Genomic DNA, 21,034 nt, shown 5'->3' with positions numbered 1-21,034 from the left:
CTTCAACACGATATCGAGCAAAGGCTGTGAGTAGTTATGGTCATGTAATATATAATTATATATTTTATAAACTTCAAGCAAAAATGTTTGTCACTTGTGTAGAATTTCATTTTGGAATAAGGCTATAACATGACAAAAGAACAGCACATATCTTTTCTTTGATAAGTAATGAGCTTCTTGACTGTTAAGCTTTTCCTAACAGCTGCTGGAGTAAATATCCTGAACACTAGGGGTCACTGCAGTGCAGCATATGAAAGAAAAAAAATCAACAGACTCCTTGTCTTGTCTTAAGCTAAAATTAGCCTGTTGAAGTCGAGGGAGGAGATGATAGAGGTTTGAAGTAGGAGCCAGAAACAAAAGTCAGCCCAGCTGTGTGTATTTGTGAAGGCCAAAGAAGTGCCAGATTAAATACGTGAAGTCCAAAGCAGGCGGAGCAGTGTGTAAAACCTGATGCATACCAGCTCATTTAATAAAAGAAACCAAATCCAGATGAGAGCGATACTGTTGACGTGAGCCGTATAACACTGGGTATCTGTATTTGTAGCACACGTGACAAAACATACAAAACATATACAGTACCTTGCGAAGTGAAGTGGCAATTCTTAAAGATCACAAAAATATGTACAGTCTGTTAAGGTTACACAATGCTTAGACACATACACTTATATTTCCACACTAGAGTTGATGACAAACGTGTCCTCCTTGCAAAGGAAAACATGTATGATAAGAAATAAGAGAAAATAATGTAAAAAAATGCAAAGTGAATCTGCAAAAAAAGTGTGCAAGCCATTTAAAAATATGTACAACACCTTATAAAATGCACACCTGAAAAATAGACAACCAAAGGCAGGCTATGTGTGTGTTTAATCAAAGAAATAAGCTTTGTATACTTGATATAAGGATAAGTGTAGCTTCTGTATTTATTATTGTTTGCTTTGCATAAAAACTCCAGCGTAAGATGGACTGATAGTAACAGCAACACAACTTTCACCCTCTGAACTCTTACAAATGTCCCTTAGAAGGACACAAGAAGGAAAACTGTTCTTGCCCTTGGCAGTCCTCCACGTCCTCTTGTGTTTCTGGGCACAGCTAATGTCCTATAATGCTCTTATTGTTTTGTATGATTTATAAAATCCTGTGGTTTCTCCACCAAACTGTCAGTGACTTCATTTGTGCATTTCCTCCTAAAGAATAGTGATAGTGGTTTGGACTTCATCACTCTGCATTTTTTCCAATACAATTGGCACTCTGTGTTGTGTTTCTGGGAATTTACTTGTGGTAAGAATGAAACTCCAAGGAATAATTCAGGAAGTGTGTGTAATAACCTCTGATCATTTGGTATGCTGTGGGTGGATAAGGGACAAAAAGCCCTCACATTAATCATCTTTTTATAAGATAACCTTTCTTTAAATGGCACCGGTGGTGCTCACGTCCAGCTCCATGTTTTAATTCTTGAACTCTGCTTAGCTTTGCTGAGTAGCTTTGAAGGATCCCTGGTTAAAAATAACCCTTTTTTATCTTATACTGGTCCTTGATGTAGCCCCGTAGTTCATCCTCTATCTGAAAGAAGCAGTTTCAGCTCCCCCGCCCCCCTTTAAGTCAACTTTCTTCCTATTGGCTGCACAGCATAGGTGCCCATATAAGGGATATCCATTCTCAGTGACATAATATGGAGCTAAAAGTAGAAAAAAAACTACCTGAACCAGTTCCAAAAAAGTTGGGATGGTATGTAAAATGAAAATAACAGCAGAATGCAATGATTTCGAAATGTTATGAATCCATATTTTTACAAGTTTAACCTGAAAATATTTTGAGAAAAAACATTAGCTCTTGAGTTGGTTTGCATCAACAAATCTCAAAAAAGTTTGGAGAAGTTAGCATTACTAAAAAGAATCAGCTGGAGGAACATTTTGCAGCTAATTGTAAGGTTCACTGTCTGTGACTACAGTCCGCCGTGACATCCACAAATGCAGGATAAAGCTCTATACACGAACATGATCCAGAAACTCCTCTGGGCCAAAGCTCATTTAAAATAGACTGAGGCAAAGTGGAAAAACTGTGGTTGGAAGAACTGAAATTTGAAATTCTTTTTGGAGAACACGGATGCCGTGTCGTCTGAAGAAAAGAGAAGAGGCACCATTCGGCTTGTCAGCAGCTCTCAGTTTAAAGTCCTGCATCTCTGATGGTGTGGAGGCGCATCTGTACCTATGAAATACATAAAGGTATTAGATCAGCACGTGTTCCCATCCAGACATCTTTTTCAGGGAAGGCCTTAGACAATGCTAAGCTGCATAATGCATCTATTACAGTGCAAAAGAGAAGAGCCAGGACTGTTGAGCAGCCTGGATCCTCTAACAGACACCAATGGGAAAACAATCCTCTCCCAAAAACTCCCAGCTTTTTAAAGATGAGGGATAGAGTGATATTGTGTTCTGTTTTTATTTCAATTTTACACAATGTGCCATTTTTGTGTTCGTGTGTGTGTGTGTGTGGGGGGGGGATTGGTTGTATGCATATGAAAATATTAGTAGGTCCCTTTAAAAACTACTGAAAGCTGCATGTTGTGTTGTTTTGCTGTAAACTCACGTTAATAGAATTACATGAAAATGTGACATTATAAGATAACCATGCAGTGGCTTCTTCAGGATACAAAAACACACCAATGGCTCTTGCTTAAAATAGTTTTCCTTAAAGCTGTGAAACACAAAACAAACGACTGTGGTTACAAAGGACTTCTGGTACCCCTCCTGGCACTGAAGGTCAAATATAAGCCATTTTCTTGCTGGATAGATCCAGTCCAATGATCTCAGTTTCTCAGTGGCACTGTCTCTTGGACAAATCAGAAGCTCTCACGCTCAGGATTTTTACACATCCAATCAGACCGTCTCGTAGAGCAGCATCCCACTGAAGATGGTCAGAGGTTCAGAGGAGTAGGCCAGCTTCCCAGTTACGAGGTCGATACAGACCGTGTCCCCTTCCTCCATGGGCAGGATGACGTTAAAGACAGCTAACGCTCCAGGGATGTGCTTTGTCTCAGCCATGGGCTTCTCCAGGCCTTCAGGCTGATATCCGGCCGAGTCCGCTCGGGCCACACCAATGTTGGACTTGGACAGCACTGCCTCGATCTTTATGTTTTTGTGGCCTGTCAGGATGCCACTGAAGAAGTACTTCCCACGCACAGGAGCTGTGAAATAACCTGCGGGACAGGACGAGGTCATAATGACTGACTGCGCACACTGAGTTGAAATAAAAAAAACCTAAAACTATTGAAACGTGCGTTGTAGCGAGACTCACCTGTTTTGGGATTGTAGGCGTTATTTTCATTGACAAAGATTTTATTGAACACTATGGTTCCCGTGTTTCTCATCTGGCGGGTCAGGGCAGCAGAGAAGGAAAGGCGTGGCACGTGGGCATCGGAGCCTGGAGGACCTGATGATAGAGCAGAAACAAAGAGCAGGTGTTACCGTGGATTCGAGATCAAAGAGTTAGGCGCACTTTGATCTGCTGTTTGATAAGAACACCACATACCCTGTTCGCCTCTGAGACCTGGAAAGTAAGATGAAAGATAACAACAGCGAGTTAGTGACCCAGCAGTAGCATATGCAACATGTTAATGAAGAGACATCAAAGATGCACCAAATACATAAGTGTTATTGTACTAAGCAAAGTTTTCATCAGGTGGCATTGTCCAAAGCAAAAGCTGCCAAAAGCATCTTTACTCAGCCTCCTTCAACAAACTCTGACAGGAAGTCCGTCCCCTTATCCTCCCATTTTTAAATGATCAGGTTTATGGCAAATAAATGATTTAATAAAGTGTTTTCAGCCTAGTAGAAAGCAGAGGTGAGATTTTACTTAACCTTCTTTTTTATAACTTTTAAGTTTACGCATGACAGCAGGTGACCCATCCAACACAGGATTTCACACATGCAGTCAGATGGTAGCCGTGGGCTAGAACCATGGCTACCAAAACTGTGGGCCAGGGCACCTTGGTGGGCCAAGGTGCTGCAGGTGGACCATAGTAATAACAGGAATTTAGTTTGAAATTAGTCTCAAGTACATTCCAGTAAATACATACATGTGCTTATTAATATAAAAAGTAAATTCAAAGTAGTAAGAAGAAGAAGTCAATTTATGGTATTCCTCATTACTCTGACCTAAATTTACTCTTCTGTGCTGAAGTTTGTGTCCCAGTTGGAGGTGGCTCACACATCTGCCTTGATCCATGACTGGGTAGCTTTAGCAGTTCATAGTTCTATAGTTTATGTTTTTTGAGTAAACATTTAAAGCAAATTCATCACATTCTACTGCATTTTAGTTAGTGTGATGATTTAAGATTGGGTGGGTGCCATGTGATTTTCTGGTTTTTGAGTGGGTCACAATACTCTTCACTTTGAAAATGGCTAGTCGAGAGTATAGCTGCTAGCTGAGTGAACATCCTGAGAGTTCTTGGTGAACTTTTAATGCCAATTATCAGCCAAATAAAAATGATAGCTAACTTTAGCTAGCTTGGTTAAGCTTAACTTAACATTCCACCTTTTTGGCCAAAGATGATCACTTCTGGTTCCAAAACTGGGCCTACAGTATTTACCTGGGGGTCCCATTAGTCCCTGTTCGCCATCTCTGCCCTGAGGTCCTATCCTCCCTTCGGGTCCCATCGGACCCCGGGGCCCTTGCTCTCCTCGGAGCCCAGGTGGACCAGGTGGACCTGAAGGAGTGCAATGTTTGGTGAGACAGCCGGGAAACACTCCAGGAAAAGTTCTCTTTACCAGTAACACTATCCCTAAAGAGAACTCTAAAAACATGTACAATAAGTCGTGACACGTGACATGGGATGTGCCCTTTACTCTCATATTTACTAAAACTTAGCTTTTAGGCAGAGAGCACAATTTAAATCATTTTATGACGACCGCCTGGAATCTTTCTTTATATTTTTCCCTCAGTCCAAACATACCTCCCTTCACTTGGGAGCGACTATCTCTCAACCAGCAGATCCCACGCCTTCTGCCCTCTGTGACTCACCCTTAAAGTCCTGTGTTTTGAATCTGTGGAAGTCTCTGACCAAGTCGACCACTGAAGAGTTCAGCTTGTGTATGTTGGAGTGGATTTGAGGCAGCTGGACGTTCTGGATATTTTCAATAGCATTTCCTTGAGATGTAACTGTGACATTGAGTCCATTAACGGAGTTCCACAGCCCAGACACATGTCGGTCCAAGCCCTCCTTGATGCCCTCCAGCTTTCCGGAAAACGAGTCGAAGCGTCCAGACACTTTTTCGAGGTTGGAGAGCCTTCGATCTAGGCCGTCACTGGACCGCTGGCACTCCCCAATCTCAGTCACATGGTTGCTCCTAATTATTTGGATCTCTCTGCCCAGATCACTGAATCGAGTGTTTGAGTCAGCGACGTGGTCTTCCAGGTCCGTTTGCAGGTTGTTCACCTGGAAAAGAGTGTTGAAAGTTCTGCTATGAAAAGACTTTTCTGTTTTCCTTTGCTCCACAATTTATTCTCCTACGGTCATCATCTGTCGAGAAAACCCAAATATCTGTAATATCCTGTTTTCACAACTGTATTAATATTCTATGAAAACACAGTTCCAAAGGTAACCACGATGCATTTGGCAGACATGAAGGTTTTTTACACATCGTAAACACATTACTATTATTATTATGTTTCATTTTGTGTACTGTAAATAAAACAACACATAGATTACCAGTGTAATTAAAGGCAGCAATTTATAGGAAGGAAATCTTCTTGGCTACACTTTACAGATCATTTATTTATTAACTGAAAGCATTTGTAATATTTTTTAATTATTTTACTGTTTCTGCAACTGGGAGGTTAAGCACAGACATGACAACAGACAGATGCATCTCCCCTGATGTCACCCAGTGGTTTGTAAAGTGATGTTTTAAAGCCTCGAGGTGAACGTGTTTTTTTTTAGACTGGATGGTGTGTGTGTGTGTGTGTGTGTGTGTGTGTGTGTGTAAGGTCAAGTTAGCGTGTCACTTCCACAGCCGTTCTGTTCTGCGCTCCCAAAAACAAAAACACTTCCACTGTGTTTTGTTTTTGTGAAATTTTTCTGAATTTCTGTTGTTTTTTATTCAACTTCTGTTTTCTTTTGTGTGCTTTTGCATCATTTTCTGTTTGCTGGTGTTTTCTTGACTTGAACTGAACAACTGCACAGCCCACCCAACACTGCTCGTTCTGTTTTTCCAGGCAGTTTCCACTGCTGATCCTGCTGATCCAGGCTACCAACAGTTACAGTGATATAGTCTCCTTGTTTTGGTTCATTACTTACTTTATAGCCACTCCACGATGCAGTCAACATTTATTATAAGCAGAAAAAAGCCTTTAATGGCTTTAATTTACAGGTTCACATGTCAAACAGATGTTTGCATAACTAGGCTATTATCTGCATCACATATTCTTACCTCAACGATGATATTGTTCTTAACGTGGGTCAGATCTGTTATCGTGTGCCCGTGTGTCTGCACAGTCCTTCCCAGGCCCTTCAGAGTGTCATTAATGGAGCTAAAAGTATCCATGACCTCAGCCAGCTCTCCTTGGATAGACTTCAGATCCCCTCCTAATTTTCCACTATGTACAGTATGACCTTCCAGACGTTTCTTTAGATCATTTATGTTGGTTTTACACTGTACCGTGCACTCCTCCACGTCCTCTCTGAGTCGTCCCACCTCCTCCTGCAGGTTGGAGCAAACCTGAGAGCAGACGGATTCTCCCAAGTCGACTTTTCTCCGCAGATCCGTCAGTTCCGTCTGGCATCTGTTGAGGCTGATTGTGGTGGAGTTTTTAAATGTGAGCAGGTCCTTTTCTATAGTGCTGCATATCAAACACTCCTTAAAATCGTGGCCCAAAGTTTCCACTTCGGTGAAGATCCTGTTGAAGTGCTCGCCATCCTTCCCGGTCACAGCTGTTATCTTTTTCACATCAGTTGTTAAGTTAATCACTCTCTCAAGCAGCGAGTCTCCTGACACCGAGAGGTTGTTCAGCTTGGTGTTAAACTTCTGGATCTCATCCTGGTTGGCCACAACCCTCCACTCCAAAGTTTTCACAGTTTCATCACTTGTCCGGTCTCTTGCGTTCGGCCCGCAGGCGTCTCTGCACATGTCTGTGGTTGATGTTAGCCGTCTGTCGAGGAAGGTCGTGATGTTCTCCAGCTGGCTTAAACGTCGACTGTGGTCTTTGACCGTGTCTCCAAGAACAGCCACATCCAGCTCTACTTTACCGATCTTGTAGCTGTGGTCATCGAGCTGAACAAGGACCGAGTTTCGCAGCTGAGTGACGTCTCTCTGCACAGTTTCTTTCATGTTGTTCCCGGTGTTAGTACACCTCTGCTCCGTCTTCCTCATTGTGGTATTCATCCTCTTCTCCAGCTCTCTTAGCCTGCCGTTCAACCGGTCCTCTGTCACTCTCCCCTTTCCTCCACCCATCCCAGCGAGCTCCTTATCCAGCCGCCCTTTAATAGCGTCACACTTGTTTGCAGTGGAGGTGAGTCGGACTTCGACATCAGACAGCCTCCTTCCCAGCTCAGTGACTGTGTTGCAGCAGGCCTGTGAGCGCTCGGTCTCACTGCGAGAGATTTCCAAGCTTTGCCTCAAGTGCTGGTCTATGGAGCTGATCCTCTTTTCCAGGGCTGTGATCCGGTCCCTGTCCTCCTGCTGCTGGCGCCTCAGGTCCTCCACGCCGACCTGGTGATAACGAGACATACGAGACATAACCGTCATGATGTCAGGCTCATATTCTTTCAACATACTTGAAACTTTGATTTTAGAACTTTTTTGTGATTTCTAAGGGTTTCAAAGGTACTTTTCCTGAACTACAGGTTTGCTTAGTTGTTATATATACTAATACCATGTGTATACTTCACTCTATGTGAGAAAAGTAATGAGCCATCTACACATTACAGCAACAGGAAAGCTGCGTAGCCTTGGAAAGTCACCCCATGAAGCCCCTGGTACAAAGTGTTTGTGCTGATGTTTTATTATTTTTATTTTTTTATGGATCACTGTTTACTTAACATAGGCCAGGAAATCAAGTATGGCATGGTGGAGGTGGGATTTCCACCTCCACCATGCCATACTGTCTGTGTTTTTAAAACGTAGCTAAGCTAATGCTGAAGTGCCTTAAGCCTGCATTCTATCTGAAGACCAACAGGTGGCGACAGCTGTGGTTGTAAAAAGACTCACGGCATTGGTCAACGGCTTTGTGGCTTCACCTCTGTAAACACTTTCCTGCTTTGTTTAAGGGCTCATTCACTCTTTTCATGTCATACTGAATAAAAAAGTACATTTACAAACCTTCGTCATTCCACCTATTTCACTATTGTGCGAAAGACTTCATAGCGTTGTTTTGAAACAGGTGCTATATAAATCAAGTATCAGTCAGCACGGGGTGGTTGGGCTGACAGCTAGCCAAAAGTGTCCGAAGCTTCCACACAGGAAGTGACATGGAGAGCAAAAAACCTGCTGATGATGCAAAGCACTCAGGCTAAACTTTTCTCATTTTTGAGGCAAATAAATGAACTGAGTGTAGATACGGCGACAGACGATATAACGTCCTCTAGTTTACGTAACAGGTGTAGGTGTCTTTGTAGAAGCTGCCCAGTGTACTAAGAAAATCGCCCTGCTACGACGCTTTGTATGCAGCATTTTAGATCATATGTGCTCAGAGTGAAGATCTGACAATGCAGGAGCACCTGGGACAAACAGAGGAGTGGCTTTGTGCTGTGGTGTGGGGCCCTTTATGTGTCGACGCCTACAGGGAGCCATGACAGCACACGAGGCAAATAAAAACTCACTTTATCTGATTTATGTTGAATCCTAACAAAAAAATGTAATGCAGCTGGTAAAATGTTTCCTTATTGTTGTTACCCTTTTTCTCATCTTTTTTTTAAGTAATCCTTTTTTTATTGTTTGTTTGTGCAGTGGTTTATGCTGCAGCATGGGGCCATTATCTTTTACTGCTTTGGGCAGAAAAAATCGCTTCCCACAGGGGGAAAGGCATGAAAATCTAACTGCTAGTAAACCACAAGTACGCCTTCGTTTTTTTATTGGTGGTGGGGAAATAATGGTGATTGTTGCCATATTGATATAATTATGACATAATGAATTAGGACATATTGGACTTTACCTGACAGGAAGAGCAGGACAGAGACACCCTCCTCTCCAGCTGTGTCAGTATCTCTTCCTTTAGGATGTTCAGCTGGTCACCTCCAGCTCCTCCTCTGCCTGCTCCATCCAGCTCATTGCCTCCTCCATTCACCAGGTGGTTGTTGATTGTAAGCAGCGTCTGATCATGTGCCTAAACGACCACAACAGTCACAGAAATGAGCATCATCCATGCTTGTGTGCACAAACAGCAGACTTCTGGACAGAGTTACCTGTGTTCTGTTATAGAGATGATCCAGCTTTGTCTGGATGCTGTTGATGGTTTCCTTCATGTGTGGCTGAGCTGAATCTGCAGGGACAATGGCCCCAGTCAGCCCGTGCCTGTGGGATAGAAACAGTTTTGATTCCTTCGTGTTTTGGCCGAGCTAAAGAAGCGTGTGAGAAGTTTTCATCCACTCCAGAGTTGAGGTATATCTCCAGTGCAATAAACAGGAATTGAAAGTGTGTCATCCATACGTGACCCTAACACCACATCTGGAGTTTCTTTATTTCCACTAAACAGCGTTTCACTAACACTAAACTCAGTCCATGAAATAAAGCATGCACGTGTATTAAAAACAACACTGACGTACAGCCTCTGGTTTATGCCATTGATGGTGGTCTGCATGTTGTTGAGGTCTTTGGTCAGGCCATGAATGGTGTTCTCCAGCTGTCTGATCTTCTCTGTGTCTCCTGGACAAAAGGAAAGGAAGATGTAAAATGTGCTGCTTAATGCTGTAAATGTATTTGCTAAATGTCTCGACATGTTTTTCACTCAGCTACTTATACTGACTGACTGTTTTCATATTTCCAGATTTGGACCTTTTTGCAGTAATAAAGGAAACACACAGTTCACCGAGGTTACATGTGAGACACATAATACGGCAGCCTGAGCTTCTTTATTTAATGTTATGACTATTTGATGTTTTCAAGGCTTTAAATGCAGTCGTCCAGGTCTTCTTTCATTCTTGAGGTATCAAAACTCAGAAGATACTTGAGGAAAGACACAGACACCTCACTGGGAGACAAACTCAGAAGATAAAGAATATTTTCTGATGTGTTTGTGATTTCACCTTCTCCTCCCCGCTGCCCACCACCTGTGTTGTAGCCAGTGTCTGTGACACCAGTCTCAGGTGTCCCCTGTGGTCCACTGTGGCAGTCCTCCCCGGCGTAACCATGGCAACACCTCCACTCCATTTCTGTCACCATCTTGTAAGCTACTTTATATCTTGGTCTCCTGTACGTCCGATAGCTGAGGATGAAAAAGGCGTTTGTGAAACGACATCCAGGTTTTCGTGTGCTTTCACTCGACATGACCCCGTGACCCTTTCATCTCGATTGTTTTTAGTTTCTGTTGGTCGTCTTTATAGTGTGGCTCAAAAAGCTGTTTTATTTTCTATGGCCAAATTTAGCTTTATATTACTTTCATTCTTTTTTTGGTATCATTGTATGGAGTGTAGAAAACATGACTTAACAGTCTCTAGGCACACATGTATTAGCCTGATAGCATGCAGGCTAATACATGTGTGCCTATCATTTGTGTTTGGTTTCAAGGTGCAGCCATGCCTGAGTACAGGCTCAGAGCACTAATAAAGCACCAAACTTTTAGCCTTATTGGTTTCTGCCTTCAAAAACTACAGCCAACTTGTTCCCGGTGTCGACCTGCAGCGGCCCCCAAACCCTGCATGAGACATCATCATTGTGCTGTACACTGATATTCATGTCCAAAGGTCATTAGATGCGAGGAAAATCGCAGCAAATCATCTACTGATGATGAATGAGATTACAGGGACTTTAAATTCCCATTTTCCAAAGGAACTGCACTGAGCCAGCACAAAATCTTGTTCTTAGAGCATTCCTTTGCAAAAAAAAGAAAGGAATGTTTTATTTGGAAAGCTTTGCTGGAGTCGTATCATTAATGTGCCACTCAGCTCTGCTTGTGAAGAGGTCTTATTTGCAGTCACAACGCAATAAATAGACCGAATTGGCCAAAACTCTCCATAAAGATTTATCATCACAGGCATGTTAACAAGCCGCGGCTGCAAAAGTTCAGCAGGTTTTTTCTTTTTGTGACGTTCCACAAACTTTACTGTAGGTAACACAGAAAAAAGATTTCATCTTCCAGCTTCCTTTTCTGTGAGCGTGAGAAAAAAGGTCCTTGTAGAAGAAAAACAAAACACGGCTCGGAGAAATGAGAGCAGGAGCTGGGCAGAGTTAGCAAGAGAGATTGAGAGAATCATAAAAGGAAGAAACAGAGAGCAAGAGAAGATTGTTTTTGCAGCGTAGGAGACGAGACTGCGGTGCCTGGAACTCCTGTTGGCTTCATTCTTAGCATAGCCCAGGTTTAGACCGAGGCCGCGGGCAGGCATCGGGATCAAGCAGCAAGGCCAGGGTTAGACAACGCAGTGAAAACTTCAAAGGAGGGACAACATCAGCAATGCTCGATTAATGTTTTCTCCAAGCATTACATCCACATTTGGAAAACCCATTTAGCGAGTCCTATCTATAGTAAATGTGCTCCGTTACTTGTAATAGTAGATATTCACCGGTCTGCACCAAAGAGACTTTATCACTGAGATTACCCAGACACCAGTACGGAGCTGCAATCATGTGGAAGCCCAGCTTCAACCAGCCGCCCTCCTGACCTCGTGGTTGAAGCCCGGGAGACAAAAGATTGAGAGAGCTGAGTGAAGTCTACAGACAGGAAATAGAACAAGATGATGGATACAGGACTCCTGGGGCTTTGAAGATGGCGAGGCCAAAGGCGGATTAGAATCCGGAAACACGGAGACGAGGCATAGATACTCACGCCACTCGAGGACACTGTCCCCAGGCACAGCGCTGATAGTCCGGCTTGATGTACGTCTCCACGCCATCCTCCATCATGCAGCTAACCGTGCGCGTCACCACATAAGCACACCAGTTCCTATTGAAGCAGGGAAAAGGAAATGGCAGATGAATGGGTGTGTGATGGCTATCGGTTAGGTCAGCGTTTCGAGTCAGGCGTTAACACAAACATAGCTCCTCACCCTCGCTCCGGTTCTGTTCTACGTTCCCTGGCTCAGAAAACAGGGAAGGAACGACAATCAAAACTCTGGTCACACGCTGAATGTGAGTTTGCACTGTTTGGAGTTTTTGTAGATTAATATCTCAGACCTTAGACTTGGAGTTATTATTCTGTGCTACACTCAAGAAAAATTGGTGCAAAAGTCAGATCATGTCTGATATGTGCATGAATTTAACAATGCAACACACCAAGTTCACTGCAGTATTTATACTGCATATCTTTGCAGTAAACCCAGAGTTACATTTATTCACAAATGCCCAGCATAATATTTATAAAAGCCGGTCAGATGCATGATTTCTTATCTCTTTCCAGAAATCTGAGATAGAAGTCGTGAACCAGGGTTCACATCTTCTTGGGAAGTAACTGCAAAAGTAAATTAGATTTTCTCTGCAAACAGTCTTCAGTTCATTGCATCAATTTTTTTTAAACCAATCTCAGTGTATGCATGGGTGTAAGTCACAGCTGCTATTCTGTAGAAAACGCTTTTATGGGTAATGTTAAGATAAATATTAGAAAATATTCACAATGTATTTAGTATCTGTAAGCTTCAGGTAGATACACTGTAAATATGCTTTAAGTATGAAGGTGCCTGTTTGTGTTTCCCCTTACAGATAACAATATAAAGATACAAGAAAAATTCATTTCAATTCAATTTTATTTATACAAATCACAACAACAGTCGCCTCCTTTATATTGTAAGGTCGACCCTACAATAATACACACAGAGAAAAACCCAACAATCACATGACTCCCTATGAGCAAGCACTTTGGTGACAGTGGGAAGGAAAAACTCCCTTTTAACAGGAAGAATATATAAATAATATAAGAGTAAGAAAACGTTTAACCTAGTTTAGATCATGATGTTAACCCGGGGATGCAGGTCGCTCCGTCTAACAAATATCAGCAACATCAGTTTCCAGTTTTTCCAAATGTAACTATATTTGCTGTCTTTGTTAACTTTGATGTTCCAAAGCTACAAGCTGGTTGTGCTCATGCTGGGTTACTTAGTGGACTTAAGAATCACACAAAAAGCTGAAGTTAGTTTATGATAGTAACCTCACTCTACACTGTCCACATAGTGTTCTCTCTGGTTGTTTCACTGTATTTGTACATTTGATACTGAGTCCATGACCTATTGAGCCTACAGCAACTCAGTGCATTTAGGTGCGTAGACATGGTCAACATGACCTGCTAAACTTCAAACCAAGGTCATTTAGGTGACTTTAAACGTAGCACGGCTGATGGCACCAGACAGGTTTGATTGGGATTGTCGCACATGAACAGTTTTTCTGATTTTTCTGTGATCAAATGCCTTGTTAATGTCAGAGAGAGTGTCCAGACTACTTCAAGCTGATAGAAAGGGAACACTGCTATCAGCTAAGAACAGAATCCTCAGTTTCACTAAAAAGAAGATTTGAAAACCATTGCCTGGTCTGATGAGTCTGCATTTCTGCTGCAACATTCAAACAGGGTCCAAATTTGGTGTAAAAACCATGAAAGCATGGATCCATCCTTCCTTCTAATAACGGGTCAGGGTGCTGGTGGTGAAACTGCGTTTGATGCCACTTTGGGCCGCTTACTGTGAACTAAGCATCGTTGAAGCGACCATCCAATTATGACCACACGTACCCATCTCCTAATGGCTGCTTCCAACAGGAAAATGGACCATGTAACAAAGGTACAATCATCTCAAACTGGTTTCCTGGACAGGACAATGAGTTCACTGCACTCAAATCCCACAGTCACCAGTTATCAATCCTACTGGATCACCTTTGGTGCAAAAGGAGATTCACATCATGGATCTCAGCAACTGTGTGATGCTGTCATGTCAATATAGACATGAATCTGCAATGAATCTTTGCAGCACTTGTTAAGAATTAAAGTAGTTCTGAAGGCTAAAGGGAATCTGACCTAATGCTAACAAGGTGTACTACATATGGTGTACATAGAGTGTCCGGTGTGCACACACGTGTCACTGCTGACAGGGTAACCCTTTGATGAACCCTCTGAACCACCGATTCCCACCTGTTCAAGGAAACACGATGTTCATTGATCCTACAGTACGCACATGGAAAACCACAACACCAAGCATAAAGTGGCTGCAAAGAGCAAAGATATGTACCTTTAACAAAATGCTAACTTTTGGTTGAACATGTGAGCTTAAATCTTAAAGCAGGCTCTAGTATCATATGATACGAGTGGAGGTTACCTGGGTTGGCTGGCTTGCGGCCACGGTTTAGTGAACCTGTTGGCAAATACTGATCAACAGTAGCATTTATCTAGAGTTATGTTTCCCGGTGAAGTATTCACTTGCATCATGTTCCCCTCCTTCACTGAGCCCTGAGGGGACCGTTTGGCTCTTTACTGTAAGTAAAGTTTATTTATTAAGCGCTTTTCATAGACGGGCCAAAGTGCTGTACGCAAAGATTAAAATAAACAGAAAGTTAAGTAACAAAATAGACAATATACACAATATAAAAGGTTAAAAGTAAATAAATAAGTAAAATAATACTGCAGCTCCTAAGTGCTTCTTGTTCACAATCTGGTGGCTAACTTTGTTTGCCAGTGACTTCAGTGGAAACAGCTCCCGCTGTGGCTCAAATAACACTGGCTGCTTAACTAAAAAGAACTTTTCACGCTAAATTGAATCCATTGTTGATAAAATGATGCTCATTATAACAGCTTTCTAATGCTAGGTTCAGGTTTTAACTTAATCCATACTTTTCACGCCAACTCAAATATTAATCCTAAAATAATTCCCATGAGGTGGACGGTCAAGCATTTGTTAAAACAGCAAAAAAACGTCCCCATAAACATGCTTTCATAGCACGACACCCTCACTCCCACACTCCCACAGTCTGCAGGCTACTCCGTTTGTCCTCGTCTGCCTTATCGCCCTTGACCCTCTGATGTCTCTCTTGATAACAGCTGCAGATAGATTTGAGACACAGACGTCCTTCAGTCACTTTCTATCATCATTTTCATATTACCCACAATCCCCATCTGCTGCTATTTCTCCAGTGGTCATTATGGCCAATTAGTGTCACTCCCAGAGTCATCAATGTAGAACTATGAAGTGTTTTATGGATAAAAGGTGGAAAACACAAGGAGCTCCTTCATCCTTCATCAGTCAGCAGCTTCAGTCCCTCTGTCTGTCTCTGTCTTTCATCTGTCTGTCTGTCAGGCTTCACGTCTGTCACTTTTCTCTCTGTGTTACTGTCTTGTTCAGTCTCACACAGTTTTTGGCACCCGAGCGTCTCTCTGTCCATCTCTGTTTAGTATCTGCTTCTTGTCTCCTTTCCTATAGCCTTCGTTCTCACCCCCCACCCCATAAACTGTCCCCCTCCTCATTCCAGAGCTTGTTTCATTGACAAGAACAGTTTATCATGCCTGCCCCCCCCACCATGACCTATTACCTCTGTTCATGGGAAAGTGAACTAATCAGTTGTCAAACTGCTGTTAATGTTTGTTGACCTGAAAACTATGAACATAACATATACCAACATATACCAACATATGCTAACATATACTAACATATACAAACATATACCAACTTATACCAACATATGCTAACATATACTAACATATACTAACATATACAAACATATACCAACATATGCTAACATATGCTAACATATACTAACATATACCAACACATACTAACATATGCTAACATATACTAACATATACAAACATATACCAACATATGCTAACATATACCAACATATACCAACATATACTAACATATGCTAACATATACCAACATATACTAACATATACTAACATATACAAACATATACCAACATATACCAACATATGCTAACATATACTAACATATACCAACATATACCAACATATGCTAACATATACCAACATATACTAACATATACCAACATATACCAACATATACTAACATATACTAACATATACAAACATATACCAACATATACCAACATATGCTAACATATACTAACATATACCAACATATACCAACATATGCTAACATATACCAACATATACTAACATATACCAACATATACTAACATATGCTAACATATACCAACATATACTAACATATGCTAACATATACTAACATATACAAACATATACCAACATATACCAACATATGCTAACATATACTAACATATACCAACATATACAAACATATACTAACATATACCAACATATACTAACATATACTAACATATACCAACATATACCAACATATACCAACATATGCTAACATATGCTAACATATGCTAACATATACTAACATATACCAACATATACTAACATATGCTAACATATACCAACATATACTAACATATACCAACATATACCAACATATGCTAACATATACCAACATATACCAACATATACTAACATATACCAACATATACCAACATATACCAACATATACTAACATATACCAACATATACCAACATATGCTAACATATACTAACATATACCAACATATGCTAACATATACCAACATATACCAACATATGCTAACATATACTAACATATACCAACATATGCTACAGATGGATGGAATCTAGTCTGATGCCACAACTTACCAATGTCACAAAAACTTTACATATTGTTGGAGCTTTTTTATTTAAAGAAAGCAAATGTTCATTTGCCTCAATTCTCACAAGGCTTTCCCAAAGTTCTGGAGAATAAAATCTGCTTCCCGGGGAACTTTTCTGGTTCGGGACATTTGCAAATACGCAAGTACGATTGAAACCCGACACCATCAACATGATCGCGGTACGACACCAAAGCCTGAAAGCCACAGACGAACGCTGAGATCATTTCCACACAGAGTCGAGCAAAGTGACAACTGTAGAGGACATCACTGAAAATGGCCTTTGGTTTTCTGTTTGGTGGTTCAAATGACAACAAATTGGTTATGACATTGTCTTCTTGACATACGCAGACTATTATTACTGGAGCCTGTTTTAAAGCTAAATAACAACAGCAACAAGCAACACCTTTAAGCTATTCACAGTTTTGGAAATAACTAATAATTACATTTGTCACATGGTGAACTTAATACATCAGACTTTAACAATTACCCCTGCTGTGTTTGCAGTGTGAGCATCGTGAACTACGGCAGCTCATCAGGTCTGCAACATACAAAAAGGTTGTGAATCTGAGACATCCATTTCATTTAATTATAATCATTAAAAACAACTGTTGAGCATAATTTTAAGATAAGATAAGATAAGATAAGATAAGATAAGATAAGATAAGATAGCCTTTATTAGTCCCACACGTGGGAAATTTGTTTTGTCACAGCAGGAAGTGGACAGTGCAAAAGTTATATATATAGCAAAAATAAGAATACAATAAGAATAAAATACTGTACACAACTGTACAGAATAAAATAAAATACTATATACAGTAGAATAAATAGAATAAAATATACAATAGGATAAAAATAGAATACAAATGCTTTATACAACTAATTTTCTCTTGTAGAAAGCAAAGAGGTCCAGGTGATGTTTAAAGAAGCACCTCAGACAAACGTTTTGTTCAAATTCAGTCCAACAGTGACGAAAGGACAGGAGCGGGGGCAGAGCGAGGGGAAGACATGCGGTAAAGGGCGGCGGGTCGATGCTCTCAGCTGTAAGCCACGTGGCCGCCCACTTAGCGCACCGAGCCAAACTGGCACCCATCTCATTGTGATCCTAAAAGCTTTAAAGTAGTTATTGTTACACTTACAAAAAGGCTTTTCAACAACTTCTGTTAAGAGTAGAAAAGTTAAAGCATGCTACTCAAAATCACACAGTGATTAAAGTTTCATTTAAAATGGAAACTAAGCCTGTAAGATTTGTTACTCTCTTTTTTTAAATGATGTTTTCTGCCCACAATAATAGATGTTCATATTAAAGCTAGCCAAAGTCACAGAGTGAATAGGTGTGTGCTTCCTCGTTCATAGCTCTACGTGACTCATTTGGCTGTTTTTAGTTTTGTTTTTTCACAGCTTCCCTCCTCACGCCGCCCACAAACTGACCTGTGTCTGTTCTGTCTTCTGTTAGGTGCATGTGTAAACCACTGTACTCTACAGCCACGGTTTGCTTGGCTAATGTGATGACAGATTATTACTGACATGTATGAGTGGGTTAAAAACAGTGGTTACATCTGTTAAATCCGCCTGTGATTCCCCCTCATTAACATCTTTTCGGATTGGCTGAAGGGAGCGTACTAATGTTCCCTCTGATGCGTGTTATGATGTTGAATTATTATTTATAGTGTTCCTGCGCAGTGTTTTGGTAGAGCAGCGGCTTAATGAAAGTGAGCTCTGTGGATAATAACCATAGTTTCCTTCTGACTCGATGTGAGGTGGAGGGTGAGAAATTTAATGAGGATAATTCATTTTGTTTCAGTTAACACAAAAAGTATTTGTTAATTATTTAGATCTTTAGTGTCGGTCTGTGAAGCTTTTGTTCTTGGAGAGTCCGTATCTGTGTGTTAATCGAGTTGATCCCATAGAAAATAATAGTGCAGATGTTGATTCAACCTGAAATAACCCAACAGCTGCTACGTCACAGCACCTGACTTAGCAATCAGCTGCTCTGACCTCCGATCTTTGTCTCATCCTGTGGCGGGTTAGATCAATCAGTAAGGCATCTATAACAGCATGTTTCAGACAGAGGGTACCGCAGAAACCCTGAGCTGTGCTGTTGAAATTGTACTTCTTTATCTCATATTAAGACATCTCAAGGATTAAATGTGTAGTTAAACATTTTAGACTGAAAGAGGAGTTTTCACTCACTCAGATCAAAGTGGGCTGTTCGTGGCCCTTCATGCAAAAGGCTAATGACACATGTGATGGTTACTTCTCTTTTTACCAATAAGACTGGAGTTTGAGTGCAGGGGTTATGGGAATAACACATGAAATACTGATGACAGATAAAGCCGTGCACAGAAACTTGTGGTTTATTTGGTAGCGTATCACGTTGCCTCACACTGATGTGAAGTGGTTTCAAACTTTGGTGGGATTCAGTTCAGCCTGGAGTCAACGCTGAATCCAGCACCACTGAATGACATTTGGCTGAAATCGCCGAGCGCCCATTCGTCCAAACAGCACCGGAGCTGTGTCTATATGTTTCCACAGATTCAGCACAGACACTCGTGTGATTTGTTCCACTAGCACTGGTGCATTGGTGTTTTTAATATATTACATTTTCCTCACTTACATTGTGTTTAATGTCTTTGTCAGAACCTTAAAGCCGACTAAAACTCTGCCCTGTACCCCAAACCAGCTTCCACGGTCTGGTGGTCCGTTGCACTGCGTTATGCTTCGTGGTGGTTTGTTGGGGTTGGTTTCTTTTACTTACACTGACTGAGAAATGAGAATCTAACATGTTGATCAAAGCAAGAGTAAAAGGAGAGCATTTAAAGTCTCACAGCGGAGGTTAATCATCGCAGCTCATCCTCCTGTTGTCGCACTTTAGCTGACTTGTTTTGGTCACAGGGATTCAGTGGGACAGCGCTGCCACTCTGTTATCTGGCCTTACTGACTGTCAGCGTCACAGACAGCAGATAAAGCTTAGAGCTGGCAACACCCCGCCCGATTCTCTCTGACAGAGAACAGGCGCTGCGTCTCATATAAATAAACGTAACCATCAATCATTTTTTCACTTCTGAGCAGACACAGATGTGCAAACACGCATTCGTATCCATATACATCCAGAACTGCCTCAATTCTGGCAGCTTTCAAACACTTAGTGTACACACCGCCCTCGCTGTGGGCTCATTTTCCAATCTTTCCATCATGGGATTTTCACTCCAGTGAAATACATGAGAGCCGTCTTTATATTTGTCAGATGATGACGAAGTCTAAGTGTAAAGCGCAGTGAGTGCGTGTCTGTCCCAAAAGCAGACTTTGGTGGATTTGTTGAAGTTTGTCCCTGTTTTCAGGCTCTCTGCTGCATAGATGACACATCTGAAACGTTTCAGCTTTCAGCAAACCCGCTGGCCTTTTGTTCTCTCTGGCTAATCAGCATGAAGTCAGGCATTCTCAACAGTAATCCAATAAAGTCCTAATCATCCAAACGGCTGCAGAGAAATCCCTCAGATGAAAGTCCACTAACTAGACTTGGCATCTTTGTCCATAAGTGTGAAATACAATTACACTCACACTGCATTCCTACACAAGCACTAGCACACGCGGCGTACAAAGGTAGACGCAATCCTGAGTGTCACCTGCTTATTCTTCATAAACACAAACCCACATTACTATTGTGAACTTACATCATCATTAAAATCACTGCTCAGAACATAACACGGCAGGAACACGTGTTCCTCCGTGGACGCACCGTCAAGACCGTCACGTATAGATTACTGAAGTACTTGCTTTGAATTTTACAGTGCCAGCATTTGGACAGTGACACATTTTTGTAGTTTTGCTCTGAACAGCACGATGGTGGACTTTGAATCATACAACTAGGATGTGATTGAAGAGCCAACTGTCAGCGTTATTTCAAGACGTTTAACAAAATCAATCCATTAACTGTTCAGCACTGGCAGATGTTTTTATACATAATGCCCCATTTTCACAGGGTCAAAAGTAATTGGACAAACTAACAGAATTTTAAATCGAAGGAATGGTTTTAATGTTTGGTTGAAAATTTTCTGACTGAAGTGTAGAGCATTTCCTCCAACAATATTTTTCTCTTCCTTCTGTCTGCTACGTTTCGTTTGTTTCGTCTCTCCAAAAAGTTGTGTTTTTCCTGTGTAGTGTTAAATATCACACAACTGTGTAGGCTCTTTTACATGTTTTCCATGAAGGCT

The 21,034-nt window shown here is 41.3% G+C and overlaps 1 protein-coding gene across 1 annotated transcript in view; it reads right to left on the bottom strand.

Moving 5' to 3' along the window:
- Positions 1–441: 441 nt before the first annotated feature.
- The window catches only part of emilin1a (elastin microfibril interfacer 1a), a 31,166-nt gene continuing 10,573 nt past the window's right edge, over positions 442–21,034 (bottom strand). Inside the window, exons 2-12 of the mRNA XM_005449852.4 lie at positions 11,974–12,090; positions 10,238–10,416; positions 9,758–9,857; positions 9,398–9,506; positions 9,148–9,318; positions 6,429–7,706; positions 5,020–5,434; positions 4,589–4,705; positions 3,529–3,546; positions 3,295–3,429; positions 442–3,196 (exon numbers count right to left, since the gene is read on the bottom strand). Coding sequence (XP_005449909.1) covers positions 2,877–3,196; positions 3,295–3,429; positions 3,529–3,546; positions 4,589–4,705; positions 5,020–5,434; positions 6,429–7,706; positions 9,148–9,318; positions 9,398–9,506; positions 9,758–9,857; positions 10,238–10,416; positions 11,974–12,090 — 2,959 coding nt within the window. The 3' untranslated portion in view covers positions 442–2,876. The remainder of the gene's footprint in view (positions 3,197–3,294; positions 3,430–3,528; positions 3,547–4,588; positions 4,706–5,019; positions 5,435–6,428; positions 7,707–9,147; positions 9,319–9,397; positions 9,507–9,757; positions 9,858–10,237; positions 10,417–11,973; positions 12,091–21,034) is intronic.

Source organism: Oreochromis niloticus, linkage group LG15 (assembly GCF_001858045.2).
Source record: "Oreochromis niloticus isolate F11D_XX linkage group LG15, O_niloticus_UMD_NMBU, whole genome shotgun sequence".
NCBI lineage: Eukaryota > Metazoa > Chordata > Actinopteri > Cichliformes > Cichlidae > Oreochromis > Oreochromis niloticus.
Note: the sequence above shows the minus strand (reverse complement) of the source record. Positions and strands in the feature narration are given on the sequence as shown.